A 21,984-nucleotide genomic window follows, 5' to 3' on the forward strand; every position below is an offset into this window, starting at 1 on the left:
TGGAAGATGGCAGCTCTAAATTTAAGATAGCAATTTATTTAGTATTCAAGTAGCCCAGATTTAATGGGAGGTTTATTATCTGTTTCGAGATTAGACCAGCACCATGAGGTGTTGCTTTAAGAACAGATTATGAATGTCTTAAGCTTTTACGATTTTGATCAAACATCACATCTAAGAGATAATATTTTAAATGAGAAACAATAATTTTGATAAAATTATGTCAACAGAAATTAAGAAATAAGACTAGATCAGTTAGGCAATGAGGATGAGTTGGGCCGATGGGTCTGTTTCCATGGTAACACCAACAAAATGCTGGAGGAACTCAACAGATCAGACAGCATTTATGGAAGGGAATAAACAGTTGATGTTTCAGCCCAGTCTTGATGAAAGGTGTCAGCCTGAAACATCAACTGTTTATTCATTTCCATGTATGCTGCCTGATCTGCTGAGCTCCTCCAGCATTTTGTGTGTGTTACTCTGGATTTCCAGCAACTGCAGAGTGTCTTGGGTTTATGATGAGCCTACTTCCACGCTGTATAGCTCAATGCTGCACCACAATACGTGATTGGCCTCTACAATAGACAACCCCGAAGGAGAATATCATACTCGACTCAAAGAAATATGATAAATCTAAAATCAGAAGTAATATGTGGAAATATAGAAGTTTAACTAATATGTGGAAGTATAGAAGTTTAAGGTAATTTTATATAAGCAATGTCATTACATCAACTGAATATTTACAGAAAGTGTAAGAGCTCCCTAGATGGAGGGAAAATGAGATATCCTTGGCTAATTTCCATTTGGCATCTAGAGTCCCTGAACACCAGCTTGGAGTTTATGAGATGGTTGGTCACAGCAGGTGGCATTGCAATGGTTATATGCAGTGAAAGGGTTAATAAGGAAGTAGTTACACATTATGGTAAGAGGGGATCACTATATTAGGTAATGACAGATAAAGATTATTTTGTATTAATACAGATGTTTACTCTGAAATTTTCATTATGGCTATTCTGCATATTCTGATGTATCTTCATACAGACAGTTGATATGTGGAGTTCTTTATTTAAAATGTAAATATAGTGGCTTGAGTGTATAGGACTGCATGAGTGTAAAATGTACTCAGAGATCTTAGCAGCGTGCAGGTCCTCATCACAGATGCCATCTTCCAATCTCAGTCAGAAGCATTTCTAAATGGAATTATCGGTCCACAGTTTAATTTTTATCTCCAATCTGACAGAGATTTTAGTGTGAGGTGTCTCACTAAAATTTTGTTCTTACATAATGTGGATTGACGAGATCTCTAGTTATTTGATAAGCGTCCCTTTAAAACTGGAGTTATCTGCAATCTCTCTGGCTTTATTCTGACTAAATATTAACGGTAATTTTGACCTCCCAGAGAAGGCATTTCCCGATAGTTCCATACTCTAGCTGAAAAACTTTTTAAAAAGTTTTTGACGTTTAGAGGCTCAGACAGAAAATATCCCGATTGAAAGAACCGTGCAATATCACGGTTGTTATCGATTTTCTAATCTGTTCCGTTTTTTATACCTGTACTGATCAGCATGAGCCTCTGTTGTGCAGAACACACCGTGTGGTCATTCTGTTACTGCATATCTCCTCTGATCTCATTCTTCTTACTTTGTTCACAATAACTGGAATTCCTCAACCAATTGAACCCTCTTTTATCTGACCATTATCCTGGAAACTACTGTCAATCCTCGTGAGAACTACAAATGAACTGAAATTGACAGGAAAATTGTTTAAAGTCTAGTTATAAGCGTGTAACAGTAACTCACAGGACACAAGACTTCCTCGTAACTGATTTCCTGACAGCTTTTTTCATAAATTGCTAATTTTCGCAGCTTGCTGTGTATTTTGAGGAAATCAGGAAGACATTTCACATAATGCACTTGGGTCGCAAATCGAATTTAGCTGTTTCATAGCTTAAAGAAGTGCTTTCATTATCTTCTGTTCATTTCTGAAAGTGTAAAAACAGGATATTTCATAACCATGGTACAATTGTCCCTTTTTAGTAACAAGTACTATAAAATTGCAGGTATTGGAGTTGGTAAAGTGGATTCTTTTGGTGCATATTTGGAGAAGAAAGGCAGAAAGACAGCGAGCATGACTCCAACGATCCCCAGCATGTAACCCCATCCAATCTGACAGTCTGCCGCGTGGTAGATGCTCGAATCCCCGCAATATTTCTGCACAATGGCGGAGTTCAGTCCAAAAGGATAGACAAGAAGCCCAGACGCCATGATGAACACTGCAAAGAAACACAAGAATTAGTTAATTTGGCGACTTTAATGTTCTTGTGTTGTTCATGTCCTCAACTTGAGGTAAGAATTTCTTTAAACAATTCTGGACAGGTCCAATAATCGTGATGCACAAAATTAACAGCAAGGAAGTTTCCTACATCAGGAATTTTTGGAAATTAGGTACATGAGTGAGATATTTTGCAAACCCTATTCGAAAGATGCAGGGTTCTATTAAGATCTTAATGGTTTAAATTGCACCCAAAAAACATAATGATCTGCATTTGCTGAATGTTCAACACAAGAGGTTCTGCAGATGCTGGAAATCCAGAGGAATGCACTCAAAATGCTGGAGGAACTCACCAGGTCAGACAATGTCTATGGAAAGGAATAAACAGTTGACATTTTGGGCCGAGACCCTTCATCAGGACTGGAAAGGAAGGGGGAAGAAACTAGAATAAGAATGTGGGGGGAGGGGAAGGAGTACAAGCTAGAAGGTGATTGGTGAAGCCAGGTAGGTTTGGGAGGAAGGATGAAGTGAGAAGCTGGGAGGTGATAGGTGGAAAAGGTAAAGGGCTGAAGAAGAAGGATTCTGATAGGAGAGGAGAGTGGACCATGGGAGAAGGGGAAGGAGGGACACCAGGGGGAGGTGATAGGCAGGTGAGGAGAAGGAAAGGGGTAAGAGGAGACCCAGAGTAGGGGAAGAGGGAGGGGGAGAAATTACTGGAGAAATCAATGGGCATGCCAAAGATTGGAAGCTACCCAGACAGAATATGTGGTATTTCATGTCATCATTTACCAAATATGTAGTGCATTGGGTTATAGTTGTATTAACTTTTGTTCCATATTTACATATTTCTGGGACAATGTTTTAACTTTGTGAAAATGGTTTTGCCCCCATCACCCAGGACATGCTGTCTTCTTATTACGACCATCAGGGAGGAGGTACAGGAGCCTGAAGACACACACTCAATGTTTTGGGAACAGTTTCTTCCCCTCCACCATCAGATTTCTGAATAGGCAATGAAACACACCATGAAAACTACCTCAATATTTTTGCTCTCTCTTTTTGCACTATTTACTTAATCTAATGTTTTATATATAAAATTGTAATTTATATTAACTTTGCATGTATTGCACTGTACTGCTGCTGCAAAGCAACAAATTTCATGACATATGCTAGTGATATTAAACCTGATTCTGATTCTAAAACTTCACTTAGCCATATCTTATTTATCCTTAGCCATACTCCTTGGGTCCTTACTCCTCAAGATCATCAAGCTGAAAGGTAGTTCCATGTGGAAGGGCCGCTGATCTTGTCTGGCTAAGTGGAGTTAACAATACACAGTACAACTTACTATTGCCGTGAATGGCTGTGGAGACCATGTCATCTGGTATACTTAAAGTGGGGGTTCTTGATTAGTAAGGATGCCTAAGGTTTCAAGCAGAAGGCAAGAGAAAGGGGTTGAGAAGAAAAATAAATCAGCCATGATTGAATGGTGGAGCAGTTTCAATGGGCTGAATGGCCTAATTCTGTCCCTATGTCTTATATACTCAGTGGGAGAAAAGGTCTGTTCCCATGCAGTATGTCTCCATAATTCTATTAAGATGAATTCCTAGCATTTAGTCCATAGCCTGCAGGTTACAGGTCTTCAAACACTCACCTAGGTACTTAACAAAAATCGTGAGGGCTCTCTCCCACCACCCTTCTAGGAGGCAACTTTCGGAAACTATCACCTCTCAACTTCTCCCTAAATCTCCCAGTCACTGACCAGTGTGCAAGTGAAATAGACCCTTTCCATTCTCCATTTAGACCTCTGATAATGTCGGGGACACTTTTTAATAAGGCAACGATTTTAAAATAAATGTGAAATCAATTGTAGTCCAGGTTTATCCATTTGTTACCATAAATATTGGAGTTATTAGTGCAATGTTATGTGTCAGCTCTATATATACACAGATACACACAAACACTCATACACATATAACATATATACCTGTATGTGTATATGTGTCTCAGACTTTTCTACAATATCATATATATAACATTCAGAAATCTGATGGCAAGAAGCTGTTCCAAAACATTTAGTGTGTGTCTTCGGGCTCCTGTCCCTCCTCCCTGATGATAGTAATGGGAAGAGGGCACGTTGTGGACGGGCAATGGCTGCACAAGGCTACCTTTGGAGTACTGCGTACAGTCTCAGTGGCCCTGCTTGTGCACAGGATGTCTTTAAATCAAAAGGGATGCAGTAAAGGTTCGAGGATGTTACTTGGACCGGAGGGTTTGAGTTATAAACAGTAGCCAGATACCTCCAAGAGGATCACAACCTCGTTGTGGTTTGGAGACTTGCATGCCTCAATGACCCGGAGAGCTATGTTGGCTGGAGTGAAGGCGTTATGCTTTGACTCTGGGTAGGATTACCCATGCCGAACAAGTCAAAGGGCAGAGGCCAGACTAAGAGAGGTCCACCTGTCCTCCAATTCAGGGTTCAGAAGAATGAGAGGGGATCTTATAGAAACATACAAAATTTTGAAAGGGATAGATATGATGAGAGGGGATCTTATAGAAACATACAAAATTTTGAAAGGGATAGATAGGATGAGAGGGGATCTTATAGAAACATACAAAATTTTGAAAGGGATAGATAGGATGAGAGGGGATCTTATAGAAACATACAAAATTTTGAAAGGGATAGATAAGATAGAAATAGGAAAGTTGTTTCCATTGGTAGGTGAGACTAGAACTAGGGGACATTGCCTCAAGATTCAGAGGAGAAGATTTAGGATGGAGATGAGGAAAAACTGTTTTTCCCAGAGAGTGGTGGACCTGTGGAATTCTCTGCCCAGGGAAGCAGTTGAGGCTTCTTCGTTAAATATATTTAAGAAACAGTTAGATAGGTTTTTACATAGTAAGGGAATTAAGGGTTATGAGGAAAAGGCAGGTAGGTGGAGCTGAGTTTACCGACAGATCAGCCATGATCTTATTGAGTGGTGGGGCAGGCTTGATGGGCCAGATGGCCGACTCCTGCTCCTATTTCTTATGTTCTTATGTTCAGCTCAAGGCTAACAACGCTGACTGGTCAAACAAAACTGTTACCGAAACAGCAATGAAGTATCCTTCTACATCTGTGTACGACGGTGCCCCTGAGTCACCACCCAGGACTTGCACGGCTGACGGTAGTGAAAACCGAGAGCACGGTGAAGGAGGCCCTGAACACTGCCAAGTAGAGATGGAAGACCTACTAGTGTAATGGGCAGAAAGTTCGTAAGTAGACAGACTTGAAGCAGGTTTTCCTTGGAGGACAGGAAGCTAAGGGCTGAGTTAATGGAAAGTTTTTGGGCAGGGGGCACAGACAAGGAAAAGAGCCACAATCTTTTCCCCAGAGAGGGCGAGTTCAAAACTAGAGGAACTAAATTTAAAATGAGAGGGGAAAGATTTAAAATGGACCTGAGGAACAACTTTTTCCACACAGAGGGTGGTGAGTATATGGAACAAGAAGTGATAGAGGCTGGCACAGTTATACCATTTAAAAGACATTCAGCAGGATGGGTACATGGATCGGGGAGATTAAGAGGCAAATTGGACCAGCTCAGTTAAGGAGCTTGGTTGGCGTGGATGAGTTGGATAGAAAGGGCTGTTTCCATGCTCTATATCAGGGGTCCCCAACCACTGGGCCACGGACTGGTACCGGGACGCAAAGCATGTGCTACCGGGCCGTGAGGAAACGATATGAGTCAGCTGCACCTTTCCTCATTCCCTGTCACACACTGTTGAACTTGAACAGTTGCCAACTGTCCCGCATTTACCGGGACATCCCGTATATTGGGCTAAATTGGTTTGACCCTATTTCCCCCGCTAAGGTAGAGCGTTCCTATGAAACCTTTCGTGCCGAAATGGCGTGAAGCGAAGAAGCGATTACCATTAATTTATATGGGAAAAATTTTTGAGCGTTTGCAGACCCAAAAAATAATCTAACAAATCATACCACATAACACATAAAACCGAAAATAAATAACACTAACATATAGTAAAAGCAGGAATGATATGATAAATACACAGCCTATATAAAGTAGAAATAATGTATGTACAGTATAGTCGGGAAGATGAAGGCAAAACCGATTTGTGGGAAAAAAAATCAGCACGTACGCGCACGCGCACATCAGATGCGCACATCACGCATGTGCACACAGGTGCCCGCACAAGACTTCATGGTCATGGTAGTCTTTCCTGGGATAAAGTGTCCCGGGATTTGACTGCTACTTTTGTCCCTTATTTGGGAGTGAGAAAGTTGGCAACCCTAACTGTAAAAGACATGTTGAGGTGAGGTTAACCCTACTTGAACAACCTCCCCCGGTTGGCCAGTCCGCAAGAATATTGTCAATATTAAACTGGTCTGCAGTGCAAAAAAGGTTGGGGACCCCTGATCTATATTTCTATGATTCTGATAGCTCACTGTTGGAGTGTTGACAAAAGAAAGTAGCATCCATCATCAAGGACTCCGCTGTCTAGACCATGGTCTCTTTTCACTGCTGCCATCAGGAAAGACGTCCAGGAGCCTGAGGTCTCACACCACCAGCTTCAATAACAGTTATTACCCTAGAACCATCAGGCTCCTGAGCCTCTTTCCTCCCACTTTCAAATCTCTTACTATCTCTTCTTTCAGTTAGTGCTGACGAAGGGTCTCGGCCCGAAACATCGACTGTACCTCTTCCTAGAGATGCTGCCTGGGCAGCAACTTTGATGTGTGTTGCTTGAAACTCCAGCATCTGCAGATTTCCTCGTGTTAGGCTCCTGAGCCAGAATGGATAACTTCACTCACTTCAACTCTGAACTGATCCCACAACCTACAGACACACTTTCAGGGACTCTATAATTCACGTTCTCAGTATTATTATTTGCTTTTTTTTGGTATTTGTGCATTTTGTCTCCTTCCACACGTTGTTTGTCAGTCTTTGTGTGTAGTTTAACATCTTTTCTATTATATTTCTTTGGTCTACTATGAATACCTGCAAGAAAATGAATCTCAGGGTAGTCTATGGTGGCATATATGCACATTGGTAATAACTTTACTTCAAAGTTTGGACTTTGAACTGGGTGATATTGAGTGCTCAACCGTGCCTCCCCTGCCCCGTGGATTGAGAGGCTACCCAGGTTCAGTAACCATTATTGATAATAATAAACCACCAGGCACTGAAATAGTTACATTCCTGTTTCCCACACAAGTTGTCACAGATGCACTTAACCTTGTGTTTTTGTTTTGGATGCCTTTGTGTCAGAGGGGCCACATAGACAGATGAACAATAAAAGCACTTCACTACCACTTATGATGATGGAGCTTAGCAATCTAGGAGTGTTTCAATCTGCAATTGCTCAGTTAGCTAAAAGCAGATCACAACCTTTGATTAAATAATTGTTCAGAGCCATCTAACTAGTCAGCAGAATCCACAAGTAAGCAATACGCTTAATAATCCTGAGAAAATAGTGCCTGTTTGGCAGAGAAAGACAGCAACTGTAAAAATGAGAAACTTTCAAACGTCTTTGGTTATTAGTTGGATTTTTTCCTGAACTTACCGCTGGGAGCTAGGTGATTTCTGAATCGGGCATCAGCTTCCTTGTGGGAGTAAGGTATTTTTATTTGTTTCTGGGCAGAATTTTTCTATTGACTTAGAGATACAGCAATGAGCCCACACTGTCCAATGATGCCATGTGGCTAATTATCCTAAACGTGTACGACTTTGGAATATGCGAGGAAACTGGAGCACCCAGCCAAAAGCTATGTGGTCATGGAGAACGTATAAACTCCTTACAGAGAGCGGCGGGACTGAACCAGGATCACTGGAACTGTACGGGCTAGAGTTGTAAGCTGTGGGCATGCTACTTTGGCACCAGAAGCATGGCAACACAGTGGCCTGCCCCAGCACATGCTTGGACTGTGTTGGTTGTTGACACAAACAACGCATTTCACTGTATGTTTCAGTGTTTTCAATGTGCATGTGACAAATTAATCTAAACCTCGGGCCTTGGGCCACCACCAGATAATAGATGATCCCACAACTAAAATGGTTGACGGCCAGGTCTTACGACGGTGGACTGGTCATCAGTGGGTCTCAGTGAAGCAGAAGAAGTGAACCACCTCCCAAACCATTCCCCTGTCCAGCATGCATCTCCTTCCCCACTGGGTGTCCTACAACAGTCAACTTTAGAACCCACAATCTTGGAATGAAAGCAAGCCATCCCCAGGGATAGCCCAAGGACAAAATAACTTGTAAGCCTTCTCTAAAAGAAAAGAAATACTTCGAGCAGAAATTAATTAAACTTGAGTATCATCTGTTAATTGCCACAGAGGAAATATTACAAAACTCCAAATCAAATATAAGACCACTCAGCACTCAAACTCTCATTCAGAGTTAATGGATTGTTCTGTTGAACGGGAATTCCTGGTCCCAACATATCGATGTAGTTATAAAGAAGGCAAGACAACGACTATACTTCATTAAGGGTTTGAAGAGATTTGGTACGTCAACAAAAGGACTCAAAAACTTCTATAGATGTACCGTGGAGAGCATTCTGACAGGCTGCATCACTGTCTGGTATGGAGGCGGCGGGGGGGGGGGGTGGTGGCTACTGCACAGGACTGAAAGAAGCTGCAGAGGGTCGTGAATTTAGTCAGCTCCATCTTGGGTACTAGCCTACAAAGTACCCAGGACATCTTTAGGGAGCGGTGTTTCAGAAAGGCAGCGTCCATTATTAAGGACCCCAGCACCCAGGGCATGCCCTGTTCTCACTGTTACCATCAGGGAAGGAGATACAGAAGCCTGAAGGCACACACTCAGCGATTCAGGAACAGCTTCTTCCCCTCTGACATCCAATTCCCAAATGGATACTGAACCCATGAACACTACCTCACTTTTTAAATATATATTATTTCTGTTTTTTGCACTATTTAAAATCTATTCAACATACATATAACATAATTTATTTGTTTTTTCTATATTATGTACTGCTGCTGCTGCTAAGTTAACAAATTTCACGACACATGCCGGTAATTATAAACCTGATTCTGATTCTGATTAGAGCCAAACTAATGAGTCTGAAGTGTCACTGAAACAGACACTCTAATAATTGCAGTGTGTGGGTGCTTGCTGTGTGCAGTTGGCTCCAACCTTTCCTACACTGAAGCATTTCATTGGTGGTAAAAGATCTTAATATGCTACAGTTGTGAAAGGTGTTATAATAAAGTTCAAAGTAAATGTATTATCAAAGTACATACACGTCACCATATACAACCCTGAGATTCATTTTCTTGTGGGCATACTCTATAAGTCCAATAACTGTAATAGAATCATTGAAAGACCACACCAATAGGACAGACAACAGGTATGCAAAAGTCAACAAACTGCACAAATTCATAAAAAAAGAAATAATAATAATAATAATAAATATATAAGCAATAAATATCAAGAACACGAGACGAAGAGTCCTTGAAAGTGAGTCCGTAGGTTGTGGGAACAGTTCAGTGATGGGAGCAAGTAAAGGTGACTGAATTTATTTGCTCTGATTTAGGAGCCTGATGGTTGAGGGGTAATAACTGTTCCTGAACCTAGTTGCTTGGTACATGCACTGCCTTTGAAATATTTAGGCACCAGATGAAATTGAGAGGCAATGAATTTAAACGCAAACAACAGGAATTCTGCAGATGCTGGAAATTCAAGCAACATACATCAAAGTTGCTGGTGAACGCAGCAGGCCAAGCAGGATCTGTAGGAAGAGGTGCAGTCGACGTTTCAGGCCGAGACCTGACGAAGGGTCTCGGCCTGAAACGTCGACTGCACCTCTTCCTACAGATGCTGCTTGGCCTGCTGCGTTCACCAGCAACTTTGATGTATGAGGCAATGAATTTAAATGGATTCCTTTACCTTCATCTCCAAAGTTGCCCACCCTTCTTCCAGTCCTCCCATTTTTGACCTGCTTCCTGTATCCCTTCCATCCCATCACTCATGCTCATCCCCTTCCCTCTTGGTTCCCTCAGCCTGCTACCCACCCACTCCCCTCATCTGGTTCTGGTTCCATCTGCCCTACACCTCTCCCCTTATGGTTCACATTCTTTACTTAACAGATTCCAGCACCTGTAGCCTTTGTGTTTCCACTCATCACCCTCCCAGCTATTTCCACCTTCACTCTCCCCTTCCATGCTTAGCTACATCTGCTTCTGTCCTTCTTAATCTCCCCTTTCCAAAATTGACCATCCACTGCCTGTACCTCCTAACTGCACCCCTCTTCCTCGATCTGCCTGTCCACATCCTTCTCCCCTCAGCTCACCACTCATCCCTCTCTCTTGAAACCAGCCATCTCCCCACTCCACTCTCAGGCCTGATGTAGCTTTTGGACCCATAACATCAACAAAATCTCCTTTCTCCGGCCACCACAGATCCTGATTGACACACTGAGGTTCTCCAGCATCCGCAGGCTCTTGCTTTGTCTTTATTGTCTAGCATGCACGTAACAAAATCTATTGGGTTTCCTTTCCTGTTAAACAAATCAAGCCAAAGTGCATTTTTTTAAAGGGCCCACCATTCCCTCCTTGGGATCGGTATCTAGGTACGTCAGAAGATCATAACATGGTAGCAGATTTAAGCCTTTCAGCCCATCGTTTCTCTAGCATTCAATGATGGCTGATTTATTTTCCCTCCTAACCTCATTCTCCTGCCTTCTCCTCATAATCTTAGACACGCTTACTTATTAAGTGCCTATCAGCTTTAAATATACCCAATGACTTGGTCTCCACAGCCGTTTGTGGCAATGAATTCCACAGATTCACCACTGGCTAAAGAAATTCCTCCTTATTCTTGTTCTAAAGGGACTTCCTTATATTCTGAGGCTGTCCTCTCTGGTCCCAGAATCCCCACTACAGGAAACAACCTATTCACTTCCACTCTATCTAGACCTTTCAATATTCGATAGCTTTCAATTGTATCCCTCTCCCTCCCACCCCCATCCTTCTAAGCTCTAGTGACTACAGGCACAGAGTCATCAAATGTGCCTCATTCGTTTGTTTCCACCAACATTCTCATGAACCTCCTCTGGACCTGCTACAACGCTAGTATATTGTTCCTTCAAAATGGTGCTCAAAACTGCTCAAAGTTCTCCAAATGTGGTCTGACCCAATGCCTCAGAAAGCCTTGGCAAATCCGCTCCTTGCTACTGAACTTCGGTGATCCTGTGAGTGTTCCCTCAGCTGCTGTGACAGTGTTAAGCTGAGCTCTGGACTGGCTATGACACACTAACCGCAGCAGGGCAGCTCCTGACAGGGAGCCGACTTAGTCATAGAAACCATAGAAACTACAGCACAGAAACAGGCCTTTTGGCTCTTCTTGGCTGTGCCGAACCATTTTCTGCCTAGTCCCACTGACCTGTACACGGACCATATCCCTCCATACACCTCCCATCCATGTATCTGTCCAATTTATTCTTATCTGTTAAAAAAGAACCCGCATTTACCACCTCGTCTGGCAGCTCATTCCATACTCCCAACACTCTCTGTGTGAAGAAGCCCTCCCTAATGTTCCCTTTAAACTTTACCCCCCTCACCCTTAACCCATGTCCTCTGGTTTTTTTCTCCCCTTGCCTCAGTGGAAAAAGCCTGCTTGCATTCACTCTATCTATACCCATCATAATTTTATATACCTCTATCAAATCTCCCCTCATTCTTCTACGCTCCAGGGAATAAAGTCCTAACCTATTCAACCTTTCTCTGTAACTGAGTTTCTCAAGTCCCGGCAACATCCTTGTAAACCTTCTCTGCACTCTTTCAACCTTATTTATATCCTTCCTGTAATTTGGTGACCAAAACTGAACACAATACTCCAGATTCGGCCTCACCAATGCCTTATACAACCTCATCATAACATTCCAGCTCTTATACTCAATACTTTGATTAATAAAGGCCAATGTACCAAAAGCTCTCTTTACGACCCCATCTACCTGTGATGCCACTTTTAGGGAATTTTGTATCTGTATTCCCAGATCCCTCTGTTCCACTGCACTCCTCAGTGCCTTACCATTTACCCTGTATGTTCTACGTTGGTTTGTCCTTCCAACGTGCAATACCTCACACTTGTCAGTATTAAACTCCATCTGCCATTTTTCAGCCCATTTTTCCAGCTGGTCCAAGTCCCTCTGCAGGCTCTGAAAACCTTCCTCACTGTCTACTACACCTCCAGTCTTTGTATCATCAGCAAACTTGCTGATCCAATTTACCACATTATCATCCAGATCATTGATATAGATGACAAATAACAATGGACCCAGCACTGATCCCTGTGGCACACCACTAGTCACAGGCCTCCACTCAGAGAAGCAATTCTCTACCACCACTCTCTGGCTTCTTCCATCGAGCCAATATCTAATCCAATTTACCACCTCTCCATGTATACCTAGCGACTGAATTTTCCTAACTAACCTCCCATGCGGGACCTTGTCAAAGGCCTTACTGAAGTCCATGTAGACAATATCCACTGCCTTCCCTTCAACCACTTTCCTGGTAACCTCCTCGAAAAACTCCAATAGATTGGTCAAACATGACCTACCACGCACAAAGCCATGTTGACTCTCCCTAATAAGTCCCTGTCTATCCAAATGCTTGTAGATTCTGTCTTAGTACTCCCTCCAATAATTTACCTACTACCGACGTTAAACTTACTGGCCTATAATTTCCCGGATTACTTTTCGATCCTTTTTTAAACAACGGAACAACATGAGCCACTCTCCAATCCTCCGGCACCTCACCTGTAGACAGCGACATTTTAAATATTTCAGCCAGGGCCCCTGCAATTTCAACACTAGTCTCCTTCAAGGTCCGAGGGACACCCTGTCAGGTCCCGGGGATTTATCCACTTTAATTTTCCTCAAGACAGCAAGCACCTCCTCCTTTTCGATCTGTACAGTTTCCATGATCTCACTACTTGTTTCCCTTAATCCATAGACTTCATGCCAGTTTCCTTAGTAAATACAGACGCAAAAAACCTATTTAAGATCTTCCCCATTTCCTTTGGTTCCGCAAATAGCCGACCACTCTGATCTTCAAGAGGACCAATTTTATCCCTTACGATTCTTTTGCTCTTAATACACCTGTAAAAGCTCTTTGGATTATCCTTCACTTTGACTGCCAAGGCAACCTCATGTCTTCCTTTAGCCCTCCTGATTTCTTTCTTAAGTATTTTCTTGCACTTCTTATACTCCTCAAGCACCTGATTTACTCCCTGTTTCCTATACATGTCATACAACTCTCTCTTCTTCTTTATCAGAGTTGCAATATCCCTTGAGAACCAAGGTTCCTTATTCCTATTCAATTTGCCTTTAATTCTGACAGGAACATACAAACTCTGCACTCTCAAAATTTCCCCTTTGAAGTCTTCCCACCTACCAATCACATCTAGTCCCTTAACATCTGTTAACCCCGCGTTCCACCAGGACAAAGCCTAAGCACGAATGTTGCCCAGGATTCAGTTACAGTGTCATCACCAATTCAATGGACCCTGAAAACCTGCACTCATTTCTCAATCACACTTTGTTTACTTACACACACGGACAACAGTGTAGCCCCTGTCACCACAATGGCTGCGGCACAGCCTGGTATGGAAACACCAATGCCCTTCAGTAGGAAATCCTACAAAAAGCAGTGGATGTGGACCAGTCCGTCACAGGGAAAGCACTGAGCACATCCCAGCTCCAACAACCCTAGATCAATGCTGATCTCACGTTCGGTCTGTCTGCTATTTCCGCATTCTCCCTGTGGTTGTATGGACTTCCCCTGGGTGCTCGGGGTCCGTCTGATATCTCCCACCCTCACTGGTTGATTGACTAATTGATCACTGTAAGCTACCCTCATGTGGGTGAGCGGTAAGAGAATCTGGGGAAAATCCATGGGCACGGCTAAGGGCAGGAGTCACGAGGGCTGGTGAATTCCCCCCCCCCCAGGTCACTGGGGTCAGAGGTCATGTGAGTTTGAAAGTCAAAGCCCAGATGTCAAACCCGTGATCGGCAAGTCCTGAGGTCAATATCCAGATGTCAGCAACGTCCAGAGGGCAAAGCTGAAGGTTGAAGTTCAGACCATGGCAAAAGTCTAAAGGTCAAAGAGTGCAGGTAGAGGCCCAGAGTCACAAGGGGTCACAAGGGTTAGAGGTTTATATGAGTTCACAAGTCGAGACCCAAAGGATAAACCTGTGACCGGTGAGTCTTGGGGTGAATTCCAAAGTTAGAGGCCTGATGTCTGAGAGTCCGGGGCCAAGGACTGGAGGCCTGGAGGTAGCCTGTCCTGAAACTGGAGGCCTGTCTGAATGGGCGGGGGAGGGTTTTGTTTGACCGTTGTTGGTGTTGCTGCTTCTGTTATTCTGCACAACATTGCAGGCACGCATTGTCGGCACTGGAATGTGTGTCGACATTTGCAGGATGCCCTCAGCACATGCCTCGGGGTGTTGGTTGTTAACGTAAGGGATGCATTTAATTTGTAGTTTCGATGTACATGTGATAAATAAATCTGAATCTGAATGTGACAGGGAATAGGTCACTGGAGAAAAAGTGGGCAAATGGAGTGAATGGTCACAAGAAAGTGAATCTTGCTGTAGTACATGGTGATATACACAATATGTACTTTGATAATAAAGTTACTATGAAATTTGATTCATGATGCAGCAGAACTGTTTAGCCTAAACTGAATAATGAAACATAAGCGCACCAGACAGTTCCATACTCTTCAGCTGTCTGCTTTGAGCCAGATTCCAACAAGCTATTTCTTATTCATAATTAATTGTGTTTTCCATTCTAGTGTGTTGTAGTGATGGGACTTTGCACCAATTTCTCATTACCATAATGGGATGCTGGCTATCTGATGCAGTGAGAGCAATATTCAGCGTTTTATACTGGCCCAGTGTTCCAAGCCTAAGAACAGTCCTGGCAGTGTTTTGGAGCATGGAAATTCTCCACTGTGAAAGAACACCAGAGTCTGTGTGTTACCATGACATCCTGTCTGTATTGTTGCCAAGCCTGTGTAGGTTTACTCAATGTATGCATATTGTACACACTATTGCTGACAACCCTGAAACGCTATCTAGGTGTGCTTAAAACCTGGCAATGTTGGTGTGTAAATCTTCATTGGGTCCTACCAGACAAGTGATTGATGGTCCATTCATCCACAATTGATGCTCAAGATCCTTGCTGGTAATGATTTACTGATGATGTCTTTTGAGGACATGTAATTTTCCAGTGAAAATAAAACAAAAGAGTAAGCTTCCAGTCACTGGCTGCTGTAGAGATTCCCCATTCCTCTAGGCCTTCAAAATGAACTCATTAACTAAATTATTGAACAGATGTCTTGATTATTTCAGCACTAGCTATGACTTTATTAGCTGCAAATGTTACGCTTTTGCCAAACTTTGAAAACGGTGGATTAGAAATCAGAGTGGTTGCTAAATTGTTTTGGTATTTGTGCCTCTTCTAGAGAAATTTGCTGAAGTAGGCTGTGTGATGCAAAGCATAATTCTTGGTTGTTTAAGGGTCGGAACGTAATTCCTGGTTGTTTAAAGGTTGGAACATAATTCCTGGTTGTTTAAGGGTCAGAACATAATTCCTGTTTGTTTAAGGGTCGGAACGTAATTCCTGGTTGTTTAAGGGTTGGAACATAATTCCTGTTTGTTTAAGGGTTGGAACATAATTCCTGTTTGTTTAAGGGTCGGAACGTAATTCCTGGTTGTTTAAAGATCGGAACATAATTCCTGGTTGTTTAAGGGTCCGAACATAATGCCTGGTTGTTTATGGGTCCTGGTTGTTTCGAGTCTGTAGACTGGGCTGTGTTCAACGACTCATTAGAGGATCTGAACAAACACACGATGGTTGTCATGGACTTTATAAAAACAGTCGTAGATGAGTGTGTCCCCACAAAATCATTCAGAGTCTTCCCAACCCAGAAGTCCTGGATGAACCATGAGATTCGCAACCTGTTGAAGGCCAGATCGGAGGCATTTGGGTCTGGAGACCAAGTAAGATATATGGTATGATCTCCAGAAAACCATCTCACGTGCAAAGTGGCAAATCCGGACCAAGCTTGAATCAGTGAAGGATGCTTGACAGTTGTGGCAGGGCTTGAATGCTATCTCCTCCATAGGTGACAACGAAGTTTCACTGTCAGGTTGGACCTGTCAACCCATTGTGTCTGCTCTGGCATTTGATCTTAGCTGATTTATTTCCCCTCACAACCCCATTCACCTGCCCTTTGCCCATAACCTTTGGTGACTGGCAAGAAACTAACATCTCTGCTTTCCTCAGGGGTGTATGCTTAGCCCACTGTTCTACTCTCCATGTACACACGACTCTGTGGCTAGGCACAGCTCAAATACCATCTATAAATTTGCTGACGATACAACCATTGTTAGTAGAATCTCAGGTGGTGACGAGAAGGCGTACAGGAGTGAGATATACCAACTAGTGGAATGGTGCCACAGCAACAACCTGGCACTCAATGTCAATAAGACGAAAGAGCTGATTGTGGACTTCAGGAAGGGTAAGACGAAGGAACACATACCAATCTTCATAGAGGGATCAGAAGTGGAGAGAGTGAGCAGTTTCATGTTCCTGGGTGTCATGATCTCTAAGGATCTAACCTGGTCCCAACATATCGACGTAGTTATAAGGAAGGCAAGACAACAGCTGTACTTCATTAGGAGTTTGAAGAGATTTGGCATGTCAACAAAAACATTCAAAATCTTCTATAGTTGTACCGTGGAGAGCATTCTGACAGGCTGCATCACTGCCTGGTATGGGGGGGGGGGGGGCTACTGCACAGGACCAAAAGAAGCTGCAGAAGGTTGTAACTCTAGTCAGCTCCATCTTGGGTACTAGCCTACAAAGTACCCAGGACACCATTAGGGGGCGATGTCTCAGAAAGGCAGCGTCCATTATTAAGGGCCTTCAGCACCCAGGGCATGCCCTTTTCTCACTGTTACCATCAGGTAGGAGGTACAGAAGCCTGAAGGCACACACTCAGCGATTCAGGAACAGCTTCTTCCCTTCTGCCATCCGATTCTTAAATGGATATTGAACCCTTAGACACTACCTCACTTTTTCAATATTCTGTGTTTTTGATTTTTGCACATTTTAAAATCTGTTCAATATATGTATACTGTAATTGATTTACTGACTTATTTATTAATTATTATTATTTTTTCTCTTCTATATTATGTATTGCATTGAACTGCTGCTGCTAAGTTAACAAATTTCACATCACATGCTGATGATCATAAACCTGATTCTGATTCTAATTCTGATTTAAATATACCCAATGACTTAACCTCCACAGCCATCTGTGACAATGAATTCCATAGATTCGCCACCCTCTGGTTAAAGAAATTCCTCTTCATATCTGTTCTAACGGGACGTCGATCAGTTCTGAGGCTGTGTCCTCTGGTCCTAGACTCTCCCACTAGAGGAAACGTCCTCTCCATGTCCACGTTATCCAGGCCTTTCAATATCTGAAAGGTTTCACTGAGATCTTCACTCATTCTTTTAAACTCCAGAGGGTACAGACCCCAGAGTTATCATACAATCTTCACACATTAATTCTTTCATTCCCAGGATAATTCTTGTAAACTTCCTCTGGATCCTCTCCAATGCCAGCCCATCCTTAGATATGGAGCCCAAAAGTTCTCACAATACTCTAGATGTGCTCTGAGCAATGTCTAATACAGTCCTAGCATTACATCCATAGTTATGGCATCAGCCGTGATTTTATTGAATGGAAGAAAGACTGGATGGCCAACTTGTTCTCCTGCTTCTGCTACGTGCTTTAACCAACTTAAGGAACAGGAGATGAGAGGGTGAGAGAACCCAAGCTACAAACCAGACAATCACCAACTTCCCATTATCCCAAGTGCCCAAAGCTTTTTGGTGCTTTGTAGCTTACAGTTCTTTGATATGCAGCTTGTGACTACAGAGCAATGACTGTTATGTACACGTGGAACAAAAATGACACCGGAGTAGGTATGATTAAATGTTTTATAGAGTCATGTTAGTAATGGTACACGCTGGTAACTGGAAAAATGAACCGGGCCCACCGAGACGGAAAAACATGTGCACTTGAAAGTCTGCATGAAAGGAGAGAGCCGTCCGCGTGTGGGAGGCCCAATCAATTCACTGCACGATCAATTGGCCACATGTACACGTGCCACGTCCTTGCAATCGATCCCATATGGTTCAGGCTCAATATCGTAGAACTGAATACTCACAGCGCTCATGGCAAAGCAGATCATGTACAATATTGTGGCGAGCATTTGGTCCATAATGACAGACGAGGAAGCTCGTTAACAGCCGCTTTATTGTGATAGACACAAAACGGACCAGGCACCATGACCCGGAGGGTGAACCCAAAAGACGGGGGAGGTGACCATCACACATCCTGGTTACAGTCAGGGTGACCCACAAATACACAGGCAAATAACTGTATAACGCAAGCTAAAATGTAACAATAAATGAAATGGATGCATGAACCCCCATAATCCCACAAAAGCATTTTAACACGGGAACAATAAACCGTGCTAGTCATTAGAAATGCAGGGGCGGGCTGTCAACCATGCCCTCCCCTCTCCCACAGTGTCACAGTATGTACCAGAAAGCATAGCCTAAACAGACAACCAGAACATGGCATCTAATCAAAATCTGTCCGGACCCTGAAGCTGGCATTCTGAGGAGACAACACCCCCAACTGCGCTCTGATGATGGCTTCTCGATTGGAGCCGAAATGCCTGCAAACATTTTGCCAAGCTCAGTGATCAACCAAATTTCCAAACTAAACAGGCTATTGTAATCTGTCACAAGATGGAGGATCCATTCGGCCAAAACATTCCAAGAAAGTACTTTACATCTTGCAAAAACAAATCTCTTGTTGACACCGCCTACAGAGGATGAAGTGGGCATGGATGAAGTGGATTACAAGCTATTTCAATGTGATATAAGTAATTCACGATTAATTGAGATTCTTTCTCATTCCTGCCCTATAACAGTGTTTAGGACTTTATAGTGCACAAGAGTAAGCAGCAAGTTTGCCATTGCAGACTTTAGTCCTGAGGGAAGGTGTCTTTTACAATAAAGTCAACTCCAGTACTTAATCCATGATTCAGGGTTTGGCACCATGCACACTGTAAGCCTAAATGTGAACAGTATGTTTTAAGAGTAAATAGGCTATCATCTAGAATTATCATTCAATGGTATGGGAGATGCTGATACAGTGTCACAGCACAATACGATGCTGAAGAGGGTGGCAGGAGGTACCTAATAAAATGACCAATGAGCGCATGTTCATGGTCTTCCGCTGCTGTAGCCCATCCCCTTCAAAGTTCGACGTGTTGTGCGTTCAGAGAGGCTCTTCTGCACACCACTGTTGTAACACATGGGCATTTGAGTTGTTACCACCTTGCTGTCAGCTTGAACCAGTCCGGCCATTCTCCTCTGACCTCTCTCATTAACAAGGCATTTTCGCTCACAGAGCTGCTGCTCACAGGAATTTTTTCTGTTTTTCACACCACTCTCTGTAAAGTCTAGAGACTGTTGTACGTGAAAATCCCAGGAGATCAGCAGTTTCTGAGGTACTCAAACCACCCTATCTGGCACCAACAATCATTCCACAGCCAGTGTCATTTAGATTACATCTTTTCCCTCATTCTGATGTCTGAACTGAACTCTTGACCATGTCTGCATGCTTTTATACATTGAGTGGCTGCCCTATGATTGGTTAATTAGATATTTGCATTAACGAGCAGATGTGCAGGTGCACCCAATAAAGTGACCCCTGAGTATAAATGATGGATTTAATTAATATATGTAAAATTATGAGAGGTCTAACATGGTTTAAAAAAGATCTTATTTCCCTTAACAGAGAAGTCAGTACTGTTGGGTAGGTAAGTTAGCTGCTAAGGTTCAAGAGGAAATGAGAAAAAAAATTCACACTGTATTGTGTGGGGTCCGGAACTCACTGTCATAGTCATAGTCATAGTCATACTTTATTGATCTCGAGGGAAACTGGTTTTCGTTACAGTTGCACCATAAATAGTAATAGAACCAGAAATAGTTAAATAGTAATATGTAAATTATGCCAGATGGAAGTAAGTCCAGGACTAGCCTATTGGCTCAGGGTGTCTGACCCTCCAAGGGAGGAGTTGTAAAGTTTGATGGCCACAGGCAGGAATGACTTCCTATGACGCTCTGTGTTGCATGTCGGTGGAATGAGTCTCTGGCTGAATGTACTCCTGTGCCCAACCAGTACATTATGTAGTGGATGGGAGACATTGTCCAAGATGGCATGCAACTTGGACAGCATCCTCTTTTCAGACACCACCGTCAGAGAGTCCAGTTCCATCCCCACAACATCACTGGCTTCACGAATGAGTTTGTTGATTCTGTTGGTGTCTGCTACCCTCAGCCTGCTGCCCCAGCACACAACAGCAAACATGATAGCACTGGCCACCACAGACTCATCTGAAAGGCATGGAGGCAGAAAGCGGGCAAATAGACTAGTTATGACTTATTTTCCCTCTCAACCGCATTCTCTGCCTTCTACCTCTAAACTTTGACACCCTTGCTAATCAAGAACCTACCAATCTCTGCTTTAAATATACCCAATGACCTGGCCTCCACAGTAGACTGCAGCAATGAATTCCACTGATTCACCACCCTCTGGCTAAAGAAATTCTGCTCTAAAGGGACGTCATTCTATTCTCGGTCTGCACCGTCCTCACATCGCTGTGTTTCCATGCTGTGTTACTCTCTGGCTCTCATATCATTTAAAATGTGGCTGGATAAGCACTTAAAGCTGGCCTAGACTCAATGAGACCAAATGGTCTCCTCCCAGGTATGGACCAAGAGATGGGAAACAGGATAACCTAAAGTTCATTCTTTACTGGGTAGCTTCCTTCCTACAATTACTGAACTGGAAGGAAGCAGAGTTTGCTGAAAATTTGAAGTGAAATCAGAAATACCAAAAATGCTCAGCAAGGTAGAATTTCTCAATGGACCATATATATTTTTCAGGACAATAACCTTTCAGCAAAAGGTCAATGTGCTTTCAGCACTTCAGGAATTCATTTTCAGTAAGTGCTGTACTTGGACTTATTTTAGATATGGTACTTTTAGCAGGCTGGACAAAGGAGAGTCAGTATATGTTGTTTACTTGGATTTTCAGAAGCTTTGACAAACTGCCACACGTGAGGCTGCTTCACAAGATAAGAGCCCATGCTGTATCAGGAAAGACACCAGCATGGATAGAAGACTGGCTGACTGACAGGAGGCACAGAGTAGAAATAAAGAGAGCTTTTTCTGGTTGGCTGCCAGTGACTAATTGTGTTCCACAGGGGTTGGCATTGGGACTGCTTCTTTTCACATTATATGTCAACGAATTTGGAAGATGGAATTGATGGTTTTGTGACAAGTTTGCAGATGATATTAAGATAGGTGAAGGGGCAGGTAGTGTTAAGGAAACAGAGATTCTGCAGAAGGACTTGGATTGGGAGAAAAGGCAAAGAAATGGCAGATGTAATGTAGTATAGGGAAGTGTATGGTCAGGTACCTTGGTAGAAGGAATAAAGTTCTCCATTATTTAGATTATGAAGACTCTTCTATTGTCATTTAGTAATGCATGCATTAAGAAATGATACAATATTTCCTCCAGTGTGATATCACAAAACA

The 21,984-nt window shown here is 42.9% G+C and overlaps 1 protein-coding gene across 1 annotated transcript in view; it reads right to left on the reverse strand.

The window, feature by feature from the left end:
- Window positions 1–441: 441 nt before the first annotated feature.
- Window positions 442–21,984, reverse strand: part of LOC134336800 (LHFPL tetraspan subfamily member 7 protein) — a 364,145-nt gene continuing 342,602 nt past the window's right edge. Inside the window, exon 3 of the mRNA XM_063031273.1 lies at window positions 442–2,269. Coding sequence (XP_062887343.1) covers window positions 2,043–2,269 — 227 coding nt within the window. The 3' untranslated portion in view covers window positions 442–2,042. The remainder of the gene's footprint in view (window positions 2,270–21,984) is intronic.

Source organism: Mobula hypostoma, chromosome 23 (genome assembly GCF_963921235.1).
Source record: "Mobula hypostoma chromosome 23, sMobHyp1.1, whole genome shotgun sequence".
Lineage (NCBI taxonomy): Eukaryota > Metazoa > Chordata > Chondrichthyes > Myliobatiformes > Myliobatidae > Mobula > Mobula hypostoma.